Source organism: Rhinatrema bivittatum, chromosome 2 (genome assembly GCF_901001135.1).
Source record: "Rhinatrema bivittatum chromosome 2, aRhiBiv1.1, whole genome shotgun sequence".
NCBI lineage: Eukaryota > Metazoa > Chordata > Amphibia > Gymnophiona > Rhinatrematidae > Rhinatrema > Rhinatrema bivittatum.
In genome coordinates this window covers 706,455,113-706,479,142 of record NC_042616.1, presented here as the reverse complement: position 1 = coordinate 706,479,142, position 24,030 = coordinate 706,455,113, and the positions used below count along the sequence as shown (strand labels likewise).

Sequence of the window (24,030 nt, the reverse complement as noted above, 5' to 3'; positions counted from 1 at the left end):
CTTCCCTCTAATCTGAACTGCACTGAGCCAGCAAGTCTCAATCCTACAGACCCCTGTGCAATTTCCATTGCAGAGAGCCAGCAGAGGGGAAACCAGGAGCAGCTATTGATAAGTGCTCCTCTCTGATGCCCTGTTGGTGGGAGGACATCCTGTAGGCCCAGAGGGAAAGGCAAAATAAAGACTGCGGCACACCAGTTGGGAAACACTAAGCTAGCAGACTACATTGTACATTGTTATGCATGAGCTGGCCTCCAGATTACAGTGTCTGCCAAGGCTCATCAAGTAAAAGCTATGGCTTTATTAGTAGCTCCTCTGCGAGCCATACTTATCAAAGACATCTGCAAAGCTGCAACTTGGGTTGTTGGTTCACACCTTCAAGTCCCATAACTGTCTGGACACTATCAAGATGTGACACTAAATTTGCACAAGCAGTTTTGTGTATTCTGTTTGCCCAGTAATTTACTCTCCACAGTGTGTCCGAGTTGCTTTTCAATAAATGTGCCACTGCAACCCTCAGCTTAGAACTAGCCAAGTATCCTGGCTAATATAACCTTTCATGTCGATGAAGAAAGTAAGTTTGCATACCATAAAGTGTTCTCCATATATAGGATGAATTAGCCATGTTAAATACCCGTGTGCCTCTGGAGAGTCAACTCCTAGCTAGACTTAGCGCTAAAATGACCAAGGGGATCACGAGGCAATGCTTGTGTTGGAACTCCTGCACATGCTTAGTAGAGCAAAGCTGTATGAGCTGAGAGAGCGCGATCCATTTAACATCATGGGAAGACATCACCCTCATGTGGTTAAATTCATCATTGTGTCTACAAAGAATATCATTTATGGTAAGCAAACTTGATTTATTGTATTCTGGGGCAGATACTGTTTTTTGTGGGGTTTGTTTTTTTTGTGCTCAATTTCAATGTGTATCTAAAGCAGTGGTTCTCAGCCCACTCCTCGGGACACAGATTTGAGTTTGATAGGGTGACTATATTCTTTAAATTAGTTGGGTTTGGTGGCATAGTTTTGGAGGAAATATTTATGGCCCACTAAGCAATCCTGCATTGCATGAGTGCTTTTATGAAACCTTGGTTTCAAGATAATCTGGGGCTGCCCAGTTTATGGTTTTATAACCATGCAGACCACCTGAGACATCAGAGACTGGCTTTTATCCACAAATATGCTGATTTCTGGAGGTGCTGGATTGGTGTCAGCTTTGTCACGCCACTATGTTCTCCATTATGCTCTGAGATACCTGAACCTGGTAAGTGGCTTATCTAGTCCCTTAGTTTAGTGAATTTTTTTTTGGCTGAGCTCAGTGTTCCCATTTGGGTTGGAAGCATGAGAGGTTGAGTGTTAATGATGATCAAGTATAATCTGTTTGTCCACAGATTGGCTTTTCTAGAGAATACTGGTGGGCTGATTTTGGAGGCGGGATTGTATATCCGTAATGTCAGCTTTTTGCTCCATCTCTATCTGCTGGCAGAAGTGTATAACCCACTGGTTGGAATTGACCTGCCCTCTTTAGAGGAAAGGAAATTACCACGTAAGTAGTAATTTCTCCTTACATGTGATATTTTCTGTTCCCTGTATGTACCCGGATCAGTCCAGACTTCTGGGTTTGGCCCCCCCCTCTAGCAGATGGAGACAGAAGTTTACTAAACAAACTCCACCTCATATAGGCTGGTGCCACCTACAGTCTGGCAGTATTCTTCTGTCAGCAACAAAGCAATGTGTGGCAATTAATTATACTGAACAATACTGTTTTAGAGAAATTTTAATGCTCAATGTGCACACAACAATTGTGCACAACAGATCAACTATAGAGTAAAATAAGTCATCAAACAAGCCCCGACACGGCCGTGTTTCGCGTCACGCTGCGTCAGGGGGACCAATTCCAAGATTTCTAAAAACAAAATGGTACATGCAGTTATTGTAGTGTGGCAGTCACATTCAATATTGAATATAGTACAGCTTAAACCAATGAGAGGTACCAAGAAGCACTTACAAGAATCAAGGAAACAACAAAGCAGAGGGGCTAAAAATCAGGAGAGGAGAGTCTGACTCCACAAGTAGTAAACCCCAATAATTCACTATAATACGACCGGGGCCGGAGGGCCCCTGAAAAACCAAAATGGTACCTAAAGTGAGGATGAGACCAGGAAGGGAGGCAGGAGGAGGGTAAAAAAAAAAAAAGGGGGGGGGACTGGGGGTGGAAAAGGAAGGGGAGGGAGGGGAAGGGAAAAAGGGGCACAAAAGGAGGGGAGAGAGTAAGTAACAAAAAAAGAAACAGGGAGAGAAAGGGAAATAGGGGAAGGGAAAAGGAGGGGGGGAGGGGAAGAAAGGAAAAAAAAATAAAAAGGGAGAAGAGGGAAACCTGAAACAACAATGATCAAAATAGTGTTGTGTAACGCCAAAACCATAAAGATGAGAATGAGAGATGAATGTGACCCGCCACACTACAATAACTGCATGTACCATTTTGTTTTCAGAAATCTTGGAATTGGTCCCCCTGGCGCAGCCTGACGCGAAACACGGCCGTGTCAGGGCTTGTTTGATGACTTATTTTACTCTATAGTTGATCTGTTGTGCACAATTGTTGTGTGCACATTGAGCATTAAAATTTCTCTAAAACAGTATTGTTCAGTATAATTAATTGCCGCACATTACTTTGTTGCTGTTTATCTAAATGTGTGTGCTCTTTACTCCATTCTCTCTGTGTGCTAGTATTCTTCTGTCTCCAGCAGGTGGAGGACTTGCCAAACCTACAGTCTGGGGCCTAGCCTAGGGTTTCAGTTAGGCAAGAATTTAAACAAAATTTAACCAAAATTAAAAAAAAAAAAAAAAAAGTTTTAGAAACAAGTTCGTTGGCGACAGACTGCAGTGTGTTCCTGCAGGTCAAGATCTCTTGCCTCCCGGGGGATTGCGAGGTCCTGAGGGGACCATCCTCCCTGGTTACAGAGGCTGGGTGTTGGGGGTTGAGGACCCATGATTGTCAACCCACCCTACTACTGGGGGTGAAACCGGGGAGCCTGGCTCACTCCCCCCAGTGGATTCAGGACCCAAGCGGCTGGACAGGTACCTTTCAAAAAAAAAAAAAAAAAGTTTTTCTTCTTTCCTGCGTTTCGACTCCTGTTGCCCTTCCGTTCGTGGGGGGGGTAGTGTTAATTTTGTTTGCCTGCCCGGCCATGCGTCCGGTGGCATGTCGGGTCTGTGGCTCGAGCAAGCGATGGTCTTTGTACTGCCTGCGCCGCCGAAACGGGTGGTCCTACAGGTCCGGGAGCTGCCTGCCGCGATCCCTTGCCCGTTCCTGGGAAGCGCGGGAACGGGCGCCATTTTGGGTCCCTCGGGGTCGGCGATCCCGATGGCGGCCGCCATTTTGTCTTCGGGGATAGGGGACGCTGCAGTACAGGCATTTACAGGGGAGGAGGACCTTCCCCTGAGTTTATCTCCTCAATGCAGAATTCCCGAGGGGGGGGGGGGGGGGCAGACCTGCACCTAGTGACAGTGACTGTGGATGCTCCAGCGGCACAGGACACAGATGATACGTCTTCAGAGTCCTCTCTTTCTTCTGATTTCGTCCTTCTAATGCATAAGGCCTTTAAGGCCCGGAGGGCACATAAGAGAAAATCCCCTCCCCTGGAATCCCAGCCCCTTCCTACAAAATGGCCTCAGGGCCCTCCTACTGCAAGGGCCTTGGCTGACCAGATCCAAAGCCCAAAAGGACCCTGGTGCCTGACCCTGAGCCTTCCTCGGATTCAGACAAATCGGAGGACCCAGACGAATGGGTCTTACTTTCTCCGCCCCCTCGGGGGTGGAGGGCGAGGCCGAGATGCAGCAGGGTGGACGGGGATGATCCGAATGTGGTCCGCCTGTTTCGCAGGGATGAGTTAGGGCCTCTCATTCCGGCTATTTTGGGGGAGCTAGGGATTCAGCTGTCTCAGGTGGAGTTATGCCTAGGAGCTACGGACCCTGTGGTCCTGGGTCTCCAGGGGTCGCCTTCGTCTTTCCCTTTTCATTTTTCAGCCACAGATTTGCTGTTTAAGGAGTGGGACATTCTGATTTGGGGCTGAAGGTGGCGAAGGTGATGGACAAGTTATACACCTTGCCCGAGGAGGCTTTGGAACTTTTGCGGGTTCCTACGGTGGATGCAGCAGTGGCGGCGGTCACGAAGAAGAACACCATCCCGGTGGATGGTAAACTGGAAGTTCAGCCGAAAAAGATTTTTTAGGTTTCTGCCCTGGGAATCCGGGCAGTGATGTGTAGCAATTTTTCATTGAGGGCAGGTCTATCATGGGTACAGCAGCTACTGGCCAATGACTCTTTGTCACAGGAGGAAGCTCTTCAGGCAGGTCGCCTGGAGGCAGTCATTGCCTACAGCGCAGATGGTTTTTATGATTTGCCGCGCACATCGGTCAGGTCTGTGGTGTCTGCTGTGTCCGCCCGACATCTGTTGTGGTTATGCCACTGGGTGGCTGATGTTTCTTCCAAGGCTCGCCTGGGTTCCCTGCCTTTTAAGGGTAAGAAGCTAGAGGACCTGATTCAGTCCTTGGGTGAGAATAAAGTACATCGGCTGCCGGAGGATAAAACAAAGTCGAGAGGAACCTTTTCTTCCAAGCCTTGGTTTTGCGGGGAAAAGAAGCCCCGGACTTCTTGGGGATTGGGTTCTTCCTATCGTCACAATCCCAGCAGGCAGCAATCCTACACTCTGTCCTTTCGTGGGCAGCGTTTCGGTTGACCTGGCTCCGGCTAGAGTGGAAAGACTTCGCAATGATGGGCGGCCAGCTCAGTCCTCTGTCCCAGTGGTGGGAGGCAGATTGAAGTGTACTTTGAGGAGTGGGCCAAAATACCATCAGACCAGTGGGTCCTTTCGGTGATAAAGCACGATTACAGTTAGATTTTTGCACGCACCCCACCCCACCCACGATTCCCTTGACAGACCTCCCTTGACGGCCATCGTGCAGGTGCCGTCAAGGGAGTTCCGGACGGGGGCCGGTGCTCCATTTACTTCGTGGTACCCAAGAAGGAAGGAACCTTTCGTCCTATTCTCGTCTCAAGCAGGTCAACAGATGCCTACGGATTCTTCGATTCCGAATGGAAACTCTACGGTCTGTCATTGCGTTGGTGCTACGGGGGGTATTTCTAGTCTCGCTGGATCTCACCGAAGCCTACCTGCACATCGCCATCCGCACAGATCATCATCGTTATTTAAGGTTCTTCGTATTGGGACGCCACTTTCAGTTTTGTGCTCTGCCGTTCGGCCTCGCCACGGCACCCAGGACTTTCACCAAGGTCATGGTAGTGGTGGCGGCGCAGCTCCACAATAAGGGATACCTAGCACTTCCGTTTTTGGACGATTGGCTGATCAGGGTGAAGTCTGAATTGCGATGCCAGGAGGCAATCTCTCGTGTACTACAGTTGCTAAAGTCGCTGGGTTGGGTAGTCAACCCGGCCAAGAGTCACATGGTCCCCTCCCAATCATTGGAGTTTTTGGGAGCTCTGTTCGATACTCGGCAGGATACGGTGTCCCTCACGGAGGAACGCCGAGTCAAACTTCAGTGGCAAGTACGGGCTTTGATAGCCAATCCATCTCAGATTGTTTGGGATTACTTGCAGGTACTGGGTTCCATGACTTTGACTCTGCAGTTGGTTCCTTGGGTCTTCGCTCATATGCGACCTTTACAGTCAGCTTTACTCTCCCACTGGAACCCTGTCTCAGAACAGTTCCATATTGGGTTGCCTCCGGGATCAGCTCGTTCCAGCCTCACCTGGTGGCTCAACCCGAACATCTTACGGCGGGGAGTACCTCTGGTCATTCCGGACTGGAAGGTGGTCACCACAGATTCCAGCCTTTATGCAGGCCGATACAGTACCGTGCATAAAGTGCTACACATCACTGCCTGGATTCCCAGGGCAGGACGCGCGTTTTCTCTTACCCCTTATTCACTAAGGGGTGGAAATCGTGTGTCCAACCCGCCGAACCTAATAGCGCCCTCAACATGCAAATGCATATTGATGGCTCTATTAGGTATTCGCGTGCGATTCAACAAGTAAAATGTTCTGCCAAGCCGCACATTTTACTTTCAGAGATTAGTGCCTACCCAAAGGTAGGCGCTAATTTCTTCGGGCACTGGGAAAGTGCACAGAAAAGCAGTAAAAACTGCTTTTCTGTGCACCCTCCAACTTAATATCATGGTGATATTAAGTCGGAGGTCCCGAAGGGTGTAAAAAAAAAAAAAGTAAAAAAAAAAATTTGAAGGTGGCCGTCGGGTCAAAAACCGGACGCTCAATTTTGCCGGTGTCCGGATTCCGAGCCCATGGCTGTCAGCGGGCTCGAGAACAGACGCTGGCAAAATTGAGCTTCGGCTGTCAAACGCGCTGACAGCCGCTGCTCCAGGCCAAAAGGAGGCACTAGGGATGCGCTAGTGTCCTTAGCGCCTCCTTTTGCCCGTTTCTACCGCTGGACCTAATTTAAATACTGAATCGCGCGCACAGGCGAGTGGGCATTCACCCGCTCTTTCGTGGATTTTACTGAATCGGCCTGATGGTTGGGGAGCGGTCTGTCAGAGGATGTCCGTGCAGGGCAGGTGGTCCACACAGGAGGCTCGGTGGTCTATCAATTGACTAGAGACCAGAGCGTGAGGTTTGCACTGCAGGTGTTCCTGCCGATTCTCTGCGGCAAGTCTGTGCGCATTCTGTCCTTCAATGCGACCACGGTGGTATACATCAACACCGTCAGGGGGGAACCAGAAGTCAACCGGTAGCATTGGAAGCCCAGTTACTGATCGCTTGGGCGGAACGCAATTTGTTCAGCATAGCAGCCTCTCACATTGCCAGGATCGACAATGTTCGAGCGGACTACCTCAGTCGACATTACTTAGATGCCGGAAAATGGGAACTCGCAGACGAAGCCTTTCATCGCATTTGTACCTGTTGGGGAACACCTTGGTGACGTTTCGGAACACCAAGGCGCCGCGATTCTTTGCCCGGTGCAGGGAGCCGTGCGCGGAGGGCGTGGACGTGCTGGTTCTCCCCTGGCCACAGGAAATACTATATGTGTTTCCTCCTTGGTCTCTCATCGGACGAACTCTTCGCAGGATAGAAGTGCATCCGTCGGAGGTCATTCTCGTCTCTCCCGAATGGCCGAGGCGTCCATGGTTTGCGGATCTAATCAATCTGGCCTTCGATGGTCCCCTGAAGTTCCCGGACCTGCTGGACCTCCTCCACCAGGGTCCTGTTTATTTCGATCAGGTTGAATGCTTTTGTCTAGCGGCGTGGCTTTTGAGAGGAAACTTTTGACATCCCAGGGGTATTCTGATGCGGTGATATCTACCATGTTACAGTCCCTTAAGGTTTCCACTTCCTTATCTTATGTCAGGGTCGGGAAGGTCTTCGATACTTGGTGTCTTGCCAGAGGAGTTCAGTCTACCCAGGCCGGAGTCTCAGAGGTGTTGAGCTTCCTTCAAGAGGGTTTATCCAAAGGATTGTCCTGGAGTTTTACGAGTGCAGGTGGCCGCGATTGGTTCCCTGCGCGGTAACATACGTGGACTAAACCTGGCAGCGCACCCGGATGTCTTCCGTTTTTTACGCGGGGTAAAGCATTTGAGACCTCCTGACGAGATCCGTGTCAGTCTTGGAATTTAAATTTGGTCCTCAAAGCCTTGTGTTCGGCACCCTTTGAGCCTTTGTGTCGAGTGACGTTGAAAGATCTCACCCTGAAGGTTGTATTTTTGGTGGCTATCGCCTCCACTCGCCGACTGTTGGAGCTTCAAGCGTTGTCGTGTAGGGAGCCCTTTTTGAGGATTTCTGATTTGGGCGTTTCCTTGCGTACTGTTCCATCCTTTCTACCCATGGTGGTGTCTTCTTTCCATTTGAATCAGTCAGTGGAACTGCCAGCTTTCTCTGAACAAGACAGGTCGGACCCCCGTGTTTAAGGAGTTAAAGAAGTTGGATGTTCGAGCTTATCTCCGCTACCTGGAACTTACAAATGAGTTCAGGGTATCTGATCATCTATTTGTACTCTGGAGCGGACCTCGTCAGCTCGTTGGTTAAAGGAAGCCATTAATTCGGCTTATCTATTAAGTGGTCGACCATTACCGGTAGGACTTCGGGCGCACTCTACTCTCTCAGGCTGCTTCCTGGGCGGAAAATCATCAGGTGTCGCCAGAGGAAATCTGTAGGGTGGCTATGTGGAAGTCTCTTAACACCTTTGCTAGACATTACCGTTTGGATGTTCAGGCGCCTGGGACAGGGACATTCGGATCTGGGGTACTGTGTGCGGGCCTCTCCGGATCCCATCCCAAGTAGGTAATGCTCTGGTACATCCCAGGTGTCTGGACTGATCCGGGTACGTACAGGGAAAGGAAAATTAGTATCCTTACCTGATAATTTTTGTTCCTGTAGTACTACGGATCAGTCCAGTGTCCCGCCCTGATTTGGGGTTTTGTCACTTTGGAGAGTCCCCACTATTGTATTTGTCGCCTTTCTTGCAGATCGATTTTGTTGTTAGACAGCACGTGGGTTCTGATCCCCACTGGGGGTTCCGTGAGTCCATTTTTTCTGGTTGTTCGGTTACTGTATATAGTTAGTTGGGGTTTTATAATCCGTTCTGTTTTGACATTAAGTAATACTGCCAGACTGTAGGTGGCACCAGCCTATATGAGGCGGAGTTTGTTTAGTAAACTTTTGCCTCCATCTGCTAGGAGGGGGGACCAAACCCAGGAGTTTGGACTGATCTGTGGTATTACAGGAATGAAAATCATCAGGTAAGGATACTAATTTTCCTTTAAGTACTTGACCAGTTGTTTTATGACTAAATTCAGTATCCAAAAACATTACATGAAATTCAGTATAAATTTTTGATTCATAATGTCACAACATAAGAGGCTTTCTTGCTCAGTTAACAATCTCAAACTCCTGTTTGAAATGTTTCATGTCTCCAGGTACATTGGGTCATGCCTTCTGGACTTGGCCAACTACCCACAGTTGTTGGCATAAAGTTCTTTCATAAGTGGGGAGGGTGATAGATTTTCCCCTTTCATGTTCTTCTGCTTTGATATTGTTTGATGATTTTTCTTCATTATTATCTGTTAATAAATGTACAAAGCAATGGTTAAAGGCTTTTTGATTAAAAAAAAAATTCTCTACTTTCAGAGATCTTCAAATTCTTTGAGCTTCACATTTTGGAGAAATAAGATTCACACCTTAGCTGTGATGGAGAAGTAGAAACTAAATGGGCCTCACCAAAGTGGAAAGCTGAATGTTTATGTATTTGGGCCTCTTATAGATTCATTATTTCATAGAGCTAGAGGTTAACTCCTAAAACGATTTAGGGTGATGTGTATTTAGTGTTTGTTTTATCTGTATTTCATAAATGAATTATTACACATTCATAGATGCTGGGGGCGAAGGTGGAGTAACTGAAATATTGTATTTTGTATACAGTGATATTGCTCTTGGTTTCAATTGTGGCATGGTGTATAAAGAGCTAATGTCACTATGTCATTGTGTTCTTACAATTCAATAAAAATATTTTACAATAAATTAATGTAACACTGCCAGATTGACCCTAACATTTTTTTACATGCTGATGTTTGTTTGTTTGGCTTTTTTTTTTACTTCAATATTTTTAATATAATCTACTATGAAACATGTGGATAATATTTTTACTCAGGATTTGCAGAATGAAAATGCAAGAGAGATTGGCATGAACTGCCTCCATTGTATGCAGATTTATCTCATACATATTCATTGTAGATATCCTGAAAACCTAACTAGCTAGGTTTGTCCCGAGGACTGGATTGAGAGCAGCTGCTCTAAAGAAAACAGAAATACTGTTTGCTATAATCACACTTTATATGCAGCAATGTGAAACCTACAGATGATTCTCATACACAGATGAAGTGTGGACACTTTTTTTTTTTTTATTCCAACAAATATAATATATATGCATGAAACACAAAATCAAGTAATTGGATGAAAAGAATGAACACTGAAAATGAGCAAGTTGCTATTTTGTAGATGTTAGCTCAGGTGTATGCAATGTAGGAATATCTCGTGGCTATTTACAATTGATTAAAATTTGATCTGATAACATATGAATTCATTAGTTTAAGGGAGCAGTTGCTTACATCTTTGTGTATCAGGATAAGTTAACAAGGTTTAATATGGTACAGATACTTTGTTTTTGGTTGGTTTGTTACAGCTTCACAGTGCAAAGCACTGTAATGGAAGATAAACAGAACTATGTGTCATCTTCAAGCTCAACTTTGTATTTAATTTTACATTTGCCAAACTGATTAACCCAGCTGAAAGGTAATTAAGCCAGTTTTATCATCCTTAACCTGTCCGGGTTACACTCTGTCTTGACATCGCGGGCATAACCAGTGAACCCTATATGGTGGATGTTAGATTCCAAAAGTCAGATGTCTCTGTGAGATTACCGTATTTTTTGCTCCATAAGCTGCACCTAGGATTCAGAGGGGGAAAATAAAAAAAAAAAATAAATAAAAAATTTGTGCTAAACCGGCTCTGCGTCTGGGCGTCTTATGGAGCAAATTAGGGGAGTGCATACCTTTTTTTTTTCTCCCCATTTTGTTTTCGGGTCTGGGGAGGGCCATTTCGGTCCACTCCCCAGATCAGAAAACTTTTCTTTCTCTGGGAACCCCTCCCCCCCCCAAAAAAACTCCCCATCCCAACCCTTTAAATTAATTAACAACCCCCACCCTCCTGACCCACCTCCAAGACCTGCTGACTTAATTTACTACAACCCCCACCCTCCTGACCCACCTCCAAGACCTGCTGACTTAATTTATTACAACCCCCCACCCTCCTGACCCCCCCCCCCCCCCCGACCTGCCAAACGTCCCTGGTGGTCCAGCGGGGGTCCAGGAGCGGTCCAGGAACCATCTCCTCGGCTTTGGCTGTCGGCTGCCAGTAAACAAAATGGCACCGACGGCCCTTTGCCCTCTCCATGTCACTGAGACTGACCAATAGCAGCGGTTGGTCCCAGTGACATAGTGAGGGCAAAGGGCCGTTGGCACCATTTTGATTACTGGCAGCCGACGGCCCTTTGCCCTTACTATGTCACAAGGACTACCGCTGCCATTGGTCGGTCCCAGTGACATAGTGAGGGCAAAGGACCGTCGGTGCCATTTTGATTACTGACAGCCGACGGCCCAAGCCCAGGAGATCGCTCCCGGATTGCTCCTGGACCCCTGCTGGACCACCAGGGATGTTTGGCAGGTCTTGGGGGGGGGGGGGGTCGTCAGGAGGGTGGGGCGTTGTAGTAAATTAAGTCGGCAGGTCTTGGGGGGGTTTGTTAGATTTTAAGTTTTTTTTTTTTATATTCGCTCCAAAAGACGCACATACATTTTCCCCCCACTTTTGGGGGAAAAAAAGTCCGTCTTATGGAGCGAAAAATACGGTATATCAGCAAGAATAAGGTAAAGAAATTCTTAAATTTAATTGTTTCAAGGGATAATTGGCCAGATTCCTTCTTGGTTACGGAGCAGAATGCTGAGTATGAAACACAGTCTTAGAGGTCTAATCGACTGAAGTAAAGCTCTGGAGCATAAAATCCCTTTTTGGAAGATGTTCCAGGGTAAGCCACAGTCAGCATAATTCAGTCCTTTTCTTTGGAACCACATTGCATATTTGGTTCCATAGGATCCAACGTTGATCTTGATTGAATGTTACCATTTTCTATAGATACAGGATTGGTGGGATGTAAATGATATCATCTGACTCCAGATGGATATGAATATTCTCAGTGCAGGATAATGTTCATCAGCAGACATGCTAAATAATACTCATTTCATGCTGGTCTTAATGGATGCATCCAAAGTTCATAGTTCTCGACCAAGGTTCTCATTTCACATTGTGAGCTGACAAATGCTGTGTTGAATTAGTCTCATATGCAGTTGCCAAACTCCTCCTGTAGCTGCAGACTTCATATTCGCAACCATTAGAAACCTGAACTGCAGCATATTTAGTGAAGATGAAGAAGAGAGGCCAAATGCAACTGTCAGAACTGTTGCAGCCTCTGCTGCACACTGAGGAAAGCAGAGGAAATCTAGATTATCAGAGTAATGAGAAACAATTCCCATTACGGCCACCTGCTCTGCCACTAGTCAGAGAGGAGAGAGAAGCTGCCTCAGGAAAGTAAGTAGAATAGGTCAAAGAAAGAAAGGAGGAAATAGGATTGGAGTTGACATAAGAGGAAGGACAGATGGGAGAAAGAATGAGACAGGACATAGTCATCTCATAGGCCTTCTTTCCTTAAAAAAGGCTTTGTTTTGATTTTTCTAAAGTTTACCGTATGTTGTGATTTTCTGTATGTGCTTGTAAGAATAATAAAAATAAAAAAAAGGCTGGGGATAATTTTCAGGGAAGGTAAGTTTCAAAACTTTTTACCTAGGTAAACACCTCATACATCTCTTTAATATTCAATGTAGATATTTTGACAACCTGGCTGGCTTGTGGCTTTCAAGAACCAGAGTTGATGTAGGTTAAAGGCCAATGACCCTAAACAATGATATGCATCATTGAACTTTAGGCCTGCAGCTATGTACACCACAGTGAAGCAAAGTACAGGTCTAAGCAACATACATGGCCCTTCGCTGACCCTCTTCCTCCTACGCTGCAGCAATGGGGGACGTTTTCGGAGTCTTAATAGGCCCCACTCACTCTCCTGGCCTGAGGCTGCAGCTGATGTAATCACAGGCAGCAGCGCCTCACTTATTCTCTCCCTTTACTTTCTGGTATCCTTTCTGGAGGACCCCCTGGGATATACTTGCTGACCCTGGGCGGGGCCACAAACTCCAGTTTGGGAACCACTGGTCTAATAGATCAACAGCATAAGTGAGACTGAGGGAAAACCAAGCTGAACTGCTGGGACCTGAGTGTGTTTCTTATAGAAAATTTTTATTGGCTAGTGTGAATTTTAATGTCAGCATTTGTATAATACTTTTAAATCAGGTACTATACAATGAATACATAACCTGAAGATTGTAAAGTCTTAGTGGGTACAAGAAGCAATGGGAGGGAAAATGTCTTAGCCATAATCATATATCTTGGCTCTCAGTTCATTACTGCACTCAATTTCTTAAGAAATTAGTGTAGCATGCTGTTCAAATAACTGACATAGAAATAGACTATTGTGCTTTGAAAGAATTTAAACAATTCTATACATTTTTTTCTGCAGTGAATTTTCTGGAAATTTAAATGTAAAATCAGACCATATGATTTTTTTTAAATCATTTGGTTTATGACTTTTTTTTTTAAGAGAAGTATCAAAAGTTTTTTTATTAATAGAAAATTATGGATATGGTATTTAGTGTGGGAGGCATGAAATTGTCTCTCCCATGAATTATGATATGGGTTAAAAGATCAGAACATTTATATTATTTTAGTGTGCATCTGAAATTGACTCTGTGACATCAGCAAGGGGTTTAAACTTTCTAATTGGCTGTAGCAGAGAATTAATTTCTCTAGGAAGCTGCTGCCCTGCAACATTGATTAGCAGAGTGTAATTACAAGTCATCACTAGAAAAGCCCTGCAACCAAAGGGGCAGCACCAAAATATGTACATTGAGAAGAGGGAATCATATGCCTATTTCCTGGAAGAACACGAGGCAGCTTTTCACAGGGATTTATGTAAAAGGGTTGTTTCTTGGCTTTATTTGCATTTACTGAATAAACAGGAATAAATGTTATTAGACAATGCAAGATGATCCCCTTTTATTGGACTTACACTACATTTTTTGATCCAATGGAGTGTACACAGCATTAACTACAAGTGAATCAAAATGAAATGGATAGGGGGATATTACATCTGCTAATTAGTGCAGCAATTTTTTCTGAGAAAAATTACACACACCCTTTTCTAATTTAAAGTATGCACTGCCTCCCATCCTCAAGAATGTCTCTTGCCACTGTTAAAAAGTACATTCATAGAGGCTCTGTTCATGTACTTTTAACTATGTCCAAGTTGGCACATTTTAAAAGTCCATTTCCACACGTATAGAACTTTTACTCACAGAAATGGCTTTTAAAATTATCCCCCCCCCCCCCCCCTAATTCTTTGCAGATGTTAATATCCTACCGGTCTGTTTTAATAGTGGAAACTCCCCACAACAGGTGTTTGCAGCTGAGATGTCAAGGTCATGTACCCTTTGGAAAGGCTAAAGCTGTTGAATGGTAAGTCCCAGCCTCAAGGAAAAATGATGGAACTTTGAGAAACACTAAAATGGCAGCCTCTTGCCACCAAAACCTCAAGAGGGGTATGTGCCAGAGGATGTTGGACTGCTGCTTTTCAACATCATTGTAAGCAATATTACAGAAGCACTATAAGGAAACATTTGTCTTGGCCTATGATACCAAAATCTGCAACAGGATAGACACCCAGGAGGATATGTAAAACAGAAAAGATCTAGCAAAGCTTGAATAATGGTCTAAAAAAAAAAAATGCAGTCAAGGGTACTCTATTACAGTACAGGAGGTGAAATTACTCTTAAGCACAAGCTCTGGGGGGTGATTGTATCTGATGATCTTAAGGTGGCCAGAAAGCTACTTTGTTGCATAAGGAAAGGAATGTTCAGCCCAAAAAGAGGTGATGGTGTCCTTGTTTAAAATCCTGGTGAGATCTCCTTTAGGATAATGTAGACATTGTTTGAGCGTGCACCTTCAAAAGGATATAAACCAGATTGAGTGACTAGAGCTGGGTCAGTGGTCTTTGTGCTAAAAAGCATATGGAATCAAGGATGGAGCAATATTTGTGCTGGAGGAAAGATAGGTAAGGGGAGATATGGTAAAGACATTTAAATACTCCAAGATAACAGTACACAAGAGGTAGGCATCTTTCAACAGAAAAACAAATGAGAACAGGGTAGTTAAGGTTTATGAACTAAACAGTACCTGTGGATGTGTGGACAAGATTGGCCATATAGTCTTTCTCCCATCACATTTTTATATTTGAGTTTCTTTGCCATCAACATGTGACATGGGCCTAGACATCCCTGAGCCAAGCCCAGTGGACCTTATCCCAGTGAACACAAGACACTTAAGATCTTTGAAACTGTCCAAATAACTCAGCAGCTAGGCCAAACTTTGCCAGAGGAAATTACCATAAGCAATATACTTGGAATCGTTCTTTTTGTCTACAGGTCCCCAGCTGTGAAGTGCATTATCACAGAGTATCCAACAGGAGATAAGATAAACTATTATTTAGAAAGAAAATAAAGACCTTTTTATTTTTGTGAGCCTTTTATGACACTATTTGGAAACTGTTACTTAGTACTTTGTATTTTATTGATGTGATTTATGTATTTAGTATTTTTGAGCCTTACATATCTTGTTTTCTCACAGGACAAGCAGGATGGTAGTCCTCACATATGGGTGACATCATCAGGATGGAGCCCAATAACGGAAAACTTGTCAAAATTTCTTTGACTGGCCCCTACTAGGCATGCCCAGCATGGCACTAACCCTGCAGCCAGCAGGGGTCCCCCTTCAGTCTATTTCCACGCAGCAGTAGACTTGCGGTTTAGGAGCTCTGAAGAGATTCCTGACAGGAATTTTCCTCACGGAGTTAATTAAACTTAAATTGCCCCACAGGGGTTCCTCCTCTAACATTTCTCAGGCTGCGGTACTCTGGTAAGTTTTTTGACTGTCTTTCGTCGATTACCGTCGAGTTTGGCCCTCATGGCCTACTGGCCGTCGACCGTACCGCGGCTCGAGTTTTTTCTACGGCTATGGTGTCGGGGTTTCGTCGGTGCCCGGACTGTACTCGTACCATGTCTATCACAGAACCTCATGGAGTCTGTGTAATGTGTTTAGACCGTGAGCATGATGTCCTGACTTGTACCAAATGTGCCCTCATGACACCAAAAGGTCGCAAAGCTAGAATAGAGAAGATGGGACTCCTCTTCCGTGCTCACACCCCGACGCCATCCATCGCATCGATGTCATTGGAACCGGCACCAAAGTCGCACCAGCATTGACCACCGTCCGGTGACCGTCCGCCATCGACGTCTTCACGCGCATCGACTCCCGTTTCTCCCCCTCAAGATCGAGGGGATCGTAGGGAGAAACATTGCCAGCGGCATCGTAAGTCTCGGACCGTCGAGGGAGTGAAATCATCGACCAAGCCACTGTCCGAGCCACCATCGAAGGAGCCCCGTCCAGGAATGGCACCGACCATTCCTGCGACCGGGACATCGAGGCCACCCTCACCGCTCGGGGTTTGGGAGTCACGATTCCGCCTGTAAAGGTGGTCCCTGTGCCTCCACCTCTCTCTTCCGTCACGGGGACGGGGCTGCTTGCTCCAGGTCTTCGGGAAGAACTGGACCGGCTAGTCCAGGAAGCCATCAACAAGGCATTGCAACGGCTCCAGGTTCCTCCGGCACCGAGAGTGGAACCTGTCACCGGCCTGATGGCAGCAGCGCTGGCACCACTGCTATCCCAGATGGAGGCGCTCCATGACCGCCCTTACAGCAATGATTCCCGGGTCTCTGCTGGCTCCGGTGTGCTCCCCGTTGACAGCTTCTTCGGGAGGAGAAACATCGTTCCGCATTCCTCCTGCGGGAGTGTTAAGAACATAAGAAAATGCCTTACTGGGTCAGACCAAGGGTCCATCAAGCCCAGCATCCTGTTTCCAACAGTGGCCAATCCAGGCCATAAGAACCTGGCAAGTACCCAAAAACTAAGTCTATTCCATGTTACCATTGCTAATGGCAGTGGCTATTCTCTAAGTGAACTTAATAGCAGGTAATGGACTTCTCCTCCAAGATCTTATCCAATCCTTTTTTAAACACAGCTATACTAACTGCACTAACCACATCCTCTGGCAACAAATGCCAGAGTTTAATTGTACGTTGAGTAAAAAAGAACTTTCTCCGATTAGTTTTAAATGTGCCCCATGCTAACTTCATGGAGTGCCCCCTAGTCTTTCTACTATCCAAAAGAGTAAATAACCGATTCACATCTACCCGTTCTAGACCTCTCATAATTTTAAACATCTCTATCATATCCCCCCTCAGCCGTCTCTTCTCCAAGCTGAAAAGTCCTAACCTCTTTAGTCTTTCCTCATAGGGGAGCTGTTCCAATCCCCTTAACATTTTGGTAGCCCTTCTCTGTACCTTCTCCATTGCAATTATATCTTTTTTTTTAGATGCGGCGACCAGAATTGTACACAGTATTCAAGGTGCAGTCTCACCATCGATGCCAATTCGTCCCTTGCCATCGATTCATTCATCGGGGGTGATATGCACATCGGTGCCATCAGTTGCGGTGGAATCGGCTCAAAAGAAAGCAAAAAGGACGAAGCCTCACTTATCTACCCCTCCTAGACAATATTGGTCGACGAGTGTTCCAAGGGGCCATGCTCATCTCCAGAATTGCTGCTTACCAGCTGTAATGACCCAATACAATAGGGTCATTTTCAAGCAGATACAGGACTTCTCTGAAACTCTGCCTGATCAATTCCAAGTACAGCTTCAAATCCTTGTCAACAAGGGGTTTGAGGCAGGAAAGCATGAGATAAGAACAGCTTACGCTATCTTTGACACCTCTACTAGAGTGTGTGCAGCTGCCATTTCGGCAAGACGATGGGCCTGGCTCAAATCTTCTGACTTTCGCCCAGAAGTACAAAACAGGCTATCTGACCTACCATGTGTAGGAGACAATCTGTTCGGTGAACAAATGCAGCAAATAGTGGCTGAATTAAAGGACCATCATGAGACCCTTAAACAGCTCTCATCTATTCCTTCCGACTTCCCGTCAAGACAGCCCTTTAGGAAGGACTAAGAAGTCATTCTTCCATCCAAGTAAGTACTATTCTCCACCAGCAAGGTCCCGAACTATGAGGCCTTCTCAAAAGCCTCAGCCTCGCCAGGTCCGAAAGTAAAAGCCACAAGCAGCTCCCCAGCCAGGGCCTGCTTCAGGTTTTTGACTTTCACTTGGAGAGCAGCAACCTGATTCCTCTACCAAGCATACCAGTAGGAGGTCCATTGTGCCACTTTCACAGCATGTGGCAATCAATCACAACCGACCAATGGGTGCTAGCAATCATTGCTCAGGGTTACCACCTAAACTTTCTTGCTCTTCCACCGGACTCACCACCTCTGCAAGCATGGAGAGTATCCGACCATTCTGTCCTTCTGGAGCAGGAGGTTTCCCTTCTTCTCCAGTTAAGAGCAATAGAACCCATCCCACTCTCGCAGGAAGGCCTAGGGTTCTATTCCCGGTACTTTTTGATCCCCAAAAAATCCGGGGGAGTTTGTCCAATTCTGGACCTACGTGCTCTCAACAAGTACCTACAGCGAGAAAAGTTCACGATGGTAACCTTGGGCTCGCTTCTACCTCTTCTGCAAAGAGGAGACTGGCTCTGCTTCTGGACCTTCAGGACACATACACACTCATTGCGATAACTCCAGCTCATCACAAGTACCTCAGGTTTTTAGTAGGCCCAAAGCACTAGCAATACCGCCTGCTTCCATTCGGCCTAGCATCAGTACCACGACTCTTTACCAAATGTCTCGTGGTTGTCACAGCTTTTCTCAGGAAAGAAGGTGTTCACGTCCACCCCTATCTGGATGACTGGTTAATCAGGGCTCCAACCCAGCAAGCTGCTCGGTCATCCCTCAATTTGACCCTATACACTCTAATTTCTATAGGATTTCTCATCAATTACGAAAAATCCTATTTAGTCCCATCTCAAACCTTATCGTTCATTGGGGCAGACTTGGACACCTTGCAGGCAAAAGCCTTTCAACCTCAACAACGAGCGCTAACCCTTGTGTCTCTCGCTCACCAGTTGTAGTCTCAGCATACAGCAACAGCTCACCAATTCCTCATCCTTTTAGGACACATGGCATCCTCAGTCCATGTCACACCAATGGCCCGCCTGGCCATGAGGCTCATGCATTGGACTCTGAGGTCATAATGGATTCATGCTGTTCAGCCTCTGTCGCCTGTTGTCCACATCACCGACTCACTCCGTCTGTCTCTCACCTGGTGGAAAAATCACAACTATCTCCCCCAGGGATTGCCCTTTCAAGTGCCAGATCCTCAACTCATTCTCTCCACATATGCTTCCAACCTCTGGTGGGGAGCCCACGTGGACAATCTATAGACACAAGAGTCTTGGTCTCCAGAGGAAGCCAAACATCAAATAAACTTCCTAGAACTTCAAGCAATGTGATTTGCTCTCAGGGCTTTTCAGGAACGCCTGTCAAATCACGTCATCCTGATTCAGACGGACAACCAGCTGGCCATGTGGTACATCAACAAGCAGGGAGGTACAGGCTCCTTCCTTCTGTGTCAGGAAGCTGCACAGATTTGGTCAGAATCGCTCTCCCACTCGATGTACCTCAGGGCCATCTACTTGCCGGGAGTGGACAATATCTTGGCAGACAAACTGAGTCGTGTCTTCCAGCCACACGAGTGGTCTCTCAACCTCTTGGTAGCGACCTCAATCTTTCGCCAATGGGGTTACCCCCAGACAGACCTCTTTGCATCCCCTCAAAACCACAAAGTGGACAACTACTGCTCCCTCATTCGGAGCTGTATAAAGACGATGTGTCTGTTTTACAATACTCATTGTAATTTCATGGACATGTGAGTTGTTTGATCACTCTGCTAGTTTTACTGTAAAATTTGATTTAGCGAATTATACTTGTTTGGTATAATATGGCATAGTTCCTATGGAATTTTATATTTACATTTATATGTGCAATGTTTGTTTTATTATTATGTATGTTTTTATGTATATCGCCTAGACCTGTTTGTGTTAGGCGTTTAATAAATTTCCTAAATGAAATGAAATGAGCGAGCACTCTCAGCCCAGAGATGCATTCTCCCTCTCATGGGCAACTGGTCTGCTCTATACATTCCCTCCACTTCCTCTTCTTTCGAAGACTCTCGTGAAGCTACGTCAGGACAAGGGAACCATGATCCTGATAGCACCTCACTGGCCACGCCAAGTGTGGTTTCCTATACTCCAGGATCTCTCCATCCGCAGGCACATTCCCTTGGGAATGGACCTGCATCTGATCACTCAAAACAACTGATGCCTATGCCATCCCAATCTTCGGGCCTTGTCCCTGACGGCATGGATGTTGAAGGTTGATCCTTCAACCACTTAACCTTTCAGATTCGGTTTCTCGTGTCCTGATTGCTTCACGAAAACCTTCCACAAGAAAATCTTATTCCTATAAATGGAAAAGGTACATATCCTGGTGCACTTAGCAGTCCCTTGATCCCTTTTCCTGTCCAATCCCAAGGTTTTTGGACTATCTCTGGCATTTATCAGAGTCAGGTTTAAAGACCTCTTCAATCAGAATGCATGTCAGTGCGGTAGCCGCCTTCCATAAAGGTGTCGGGGATGTTCCTATATCAGTAGAACCCCTCGTAACACGCTTTTTAAAGGGCTTGCTCCAAATCAAGCCACCTTTACATCCTCCGGTCCCTTCCTGGGACCTTAATCTGGTTCTCGGTCAGCTCATGAAACCACCATTCGAGCCTCTTCACTCCTGTGACCTAAAATATCTCACATGGAAAGTAATTTTCCTTTTGGCTATCATGTCAGCTCGCAAGGTTAGTGAGTTACAGGCCCTGGTTACCTATCCGCCTTACACTAAACTCCTGCAGGACCGGGCGGTACTCCGCACTTACCCTAAGTTTATACCCAAGGTAGTTTCGGAGTTTCACATTAATCAATCCATCATACTATCTACCTTCTTTCCCAGGCCCCATTCCAATCCAGGGGAACAGGCTCTGTATACCCTTGACTGTAAACGGGCTCTAGCGTTCTACCTAGACTGTACAATTGCCCACAGGAAGAGCACTCAGTTATTCGTCTCTTTCCATTCCAACAAATTTGGGCAACCTGTGGGTAAGCAGCCTCTCTCCTCCTGGTTGGCAGACTGCATATCTTTTTGCTATCAGCAAGCAGGCATTCCTTTTCAAGACTGTGTCGAAGCACACTCGGTGAGGGCCATGGCGACTTCAGGAGCATACCTACGCTCTGTGCCGCTTCCTGACATTTGCAGGGCTGCCACCTGGAGTTCTCTCCACACTTTCGCAGCCCACTATTGCTTGGACAAAGTCGGAAGACAAGATTCCATCTTCGGCCAGTCTGTCCTGCGTAACTTATTTCCAACGTGACGTACCTACACCCTTCCGCCTGCCTGGTGGGGTTCAGGATGCCCTCTACCAAATTCCACCCCAATTGTTGTGCCTGTTGCACGCGGTTGGGTACATTTGGTGCATATTCGGATCCTCCGCTCGGTACTCACCCACATGTGAGGACTACTATCCTGCTTGTCCTGTGAGAAAGCAAATGTTGCTTACCTGTAACAGGTGTTCTCACAGGACAGCAGGATGTTAGTCCTCATGAAACCCGCCCACTGCCCCGTGGTGTTGGGTTTGTAACGTTTTATTTTATTTTTAGGCACTGCCTGTAGCTTTCAAATAAGACTGAAAGGGGCTCCCTGCTGGCTGCAGGGTTAGTGCCATGCTGGGCATGCCCAGTAGGGGCCAGTCAAAGTTCTGGAAACTGACAGAAGTTTTCCGTGATTGGGCTCCATCCTGATGATGTCACCCATATGTGAGGACTAACATCCTGCTGTCCTGTGAGAACACCTGTTACAGGTAAGCAACATTTGCTTTACTTCAGTGTTTTTTTATATTTATATTTCTGCTTTGAACAAATTTTATTTAATAAGTTGGAATAGAAATATTTTCAATAAAGTCTCTGCTCCGTGATGTCCAAGTACTACTTCTTATATACAAATGTATCTCATGCCTATTTATCATGGATAGGAAGTCATCCTAAGTAGTTTTTTGATTAGTTCTTGGTTTTCTCTCTTTTGGCAGCCACATAGTGCACCAGCATCAGTCGTGTTTTTGTATGATTTGTTTGATTTTGCTGTGGTGGTTTTTTTGCCCAATGCTCTTACCAGAGAAGGGACAGTGGCTTCAGTAAGTGCGAGAAGATTATCACAGACCCCATGAAAGATGTTTCCTCTGCTGGTCATGGCTTTGGGGGGTGTCCACTTTGTGAAAGTATGCTCCTAAGACATACTTTGTGATGTGTAAAACTAGCCCAGGGGTGTTCAAAATGATACTATGATTCCCCCAGCCAGGCAGCTTTTCAGGATATCCCTAATGAGTATGCATGAGACGTAGTTGCATGTGCTATCTCCTCTGCATGCACATTTTTCTCATGCATATTCATTAGGGATATCCTGAAAACCTGGCTGGCTTGGGGGGGGGGGGGGGGGGGCTTATAGGAACGGTTTGAATGCCCCTGATCTAGCCCATTGGTATTTGCACTGGAGGCATTAACATTGAAGGTCCTAGGAGCTGCACTGACTGCTGGCAGTGCATCAGCATCATGAGGGCATTGAGAACTAGGAAAATACCTACCTAAATGCGGTGAAGGGTTCAATCTGTTCATTCCAACATCGAGTGCCAATAACCTGCATCAGGTGAAGGCCAAGAAGCATTGACATTTTTGTCAAGGCATGATGCTGGGCGCAGTGATATTCTGACAGCAGCAGTGTTGAATGGTTAGGAGAGCTCATACTCTGTACAATCCCAGGAATAACAACAGTCTCTAAGGGTCCAGATATCAGTTACTGATACACTTCATCTATCCCAGGAAGACATGGAAGTAAATTTCTAGGCCAATAAGGTCATACAATTCTGTGAATAAATAATTCCTGATCATATCTATGATTCCTTTTTGTCCATTTTTACACAAATCATTAAATAAACATGCTACACTATACATTTTTAAGTCAGGTAAGGCTAGTCCCTCAATGTCTTTGTTGCCAACCAGAGTATCCTAAGCAATTTTTTCTCTTCTAGGACAAGCAGGATGGTAGTCCTCACAGGTGGTTGACATCATCCAATGGAGCCCGGCACGGAAAACTCTTGTCAAATTTTCTAGCAACCCTGGCCAGCAGCCTGCGCATGCCCAGCCTGCTACTATCTGTGCATCCACGCAGAGTCCCCCTTCAATCTCTTCTCTTCTGTGGTGCGGTTGGCTCGTGGTTGGTGGAGATCCACTTTTTTTCAAAATTTTTCTCGAAGCCTTCAAGTTTTTCTCTTATCCTTCTCTTATCCTCTATTCATGGTCAGTGCCCTTCCGGTACGGTAGATTATCTTCAATTTTTGCTTGATCTTGCGGTCAGTTCCCAACTCCCCATCTCATAAGAACAAGAAATTTGCCATGCTGGGTCAGACCAAGGGTCCCTCAAGCCCAGGGTCCTGTTTCCAACAGAGGCCAAACCAGGCCACAAGAACCTGGCAAGTACCAAAACACTAACAAAAGCACATGCTACTGATGCCAGTAATAGCAGAGGCCATTCCCTAAGTCAAATTGATTAATAGCAGTTAATGGACTTCGGCCATTGACTGCAGGCTGGGTCTTTTCATCACATTGACTGGTTTTTGCCAGTGCTCGCGGACTATGTGCATCGTGGACCCATATGACGTTTGCATCTTCTGTGGATATCGTCTGTGCGATCAGATGATGCCCAAGGGGAGTCATATGTGCCTCAACAAAATGGAGAAACTTTTCGAGACCCTGAAATTCTCCACTCCTGCTTCGGGTTGCTTCGACAAAGGATTGCAGGGAGCTGTCCCTGTCTGACCTGCGGCCCCTTTCATCTCCACCCCCAAGGATCGAAGAGAGGGAGATCGATCCTCAATGGACTCATCCCTCCCCCAGAGCTCGGGGGTCATCAACCTCAGCATTGGGGAAAGACTGGGCCAAGCATCGGAAGTGATCCCGGAAGCACCGGCACTGGTCATCCCGACAGTATCGGTTCCCGAGTTGCATTGGCAGTCACCATCAAAGCTGCACCGGCCACCGGAGGCTCCATCCTCCAGTGCCCCCAGTAGCCTGAGGCGTTCCCCACCAATACCGGGGCCGGGCGTCGTGCCACCTTGGGGTCCCAAGGATGAGCCGGTGATTCCTCGTTCCCCTTCATCAGTCCTGACCGCTCAGGACTTTCTGCAGGAGTT

At 46.3% G+C, this 24,030-nt stretch overlaps 1 protein-coding gene across 9 annotated transcripts in view; it reads left to right on the top strand.

The window, feature by feature from the left end:
* The window catches only part of LOC115085532 (RNA-binding protein 12B-like), a 124,451-nt gene extending 114,897 nt beyond the window's left edge, over positions 1–9,554 (top strand). For 7 of the 9 annotated variants that reach the window (XR_003854883.1, XR_003854882.1, XR_003854880.1 and 4 more), the window contains exon 3: positions 9,151–9,554. Coding sequence is in view for 2 of the 9 variants with exons in the window: in XM_029591680.1 (XP_029447540.1) it covers positions 1,389–1,543; positions 9,151–9,191 (196 nt within the window). In the remaining 7 variants the exon portion in view is untranslated. Of the gene's footprint in view, positions 1–1,388; positions 1,544–9,150 lie in introns of all 9 variants that reach the window. The other 2 variants (XM_029591680.1, XM_029591679.1) reach the window with 1 other exon arrangement.
* Positions 9,555–24,030: the final 14,476 nt, after the last annotated feature.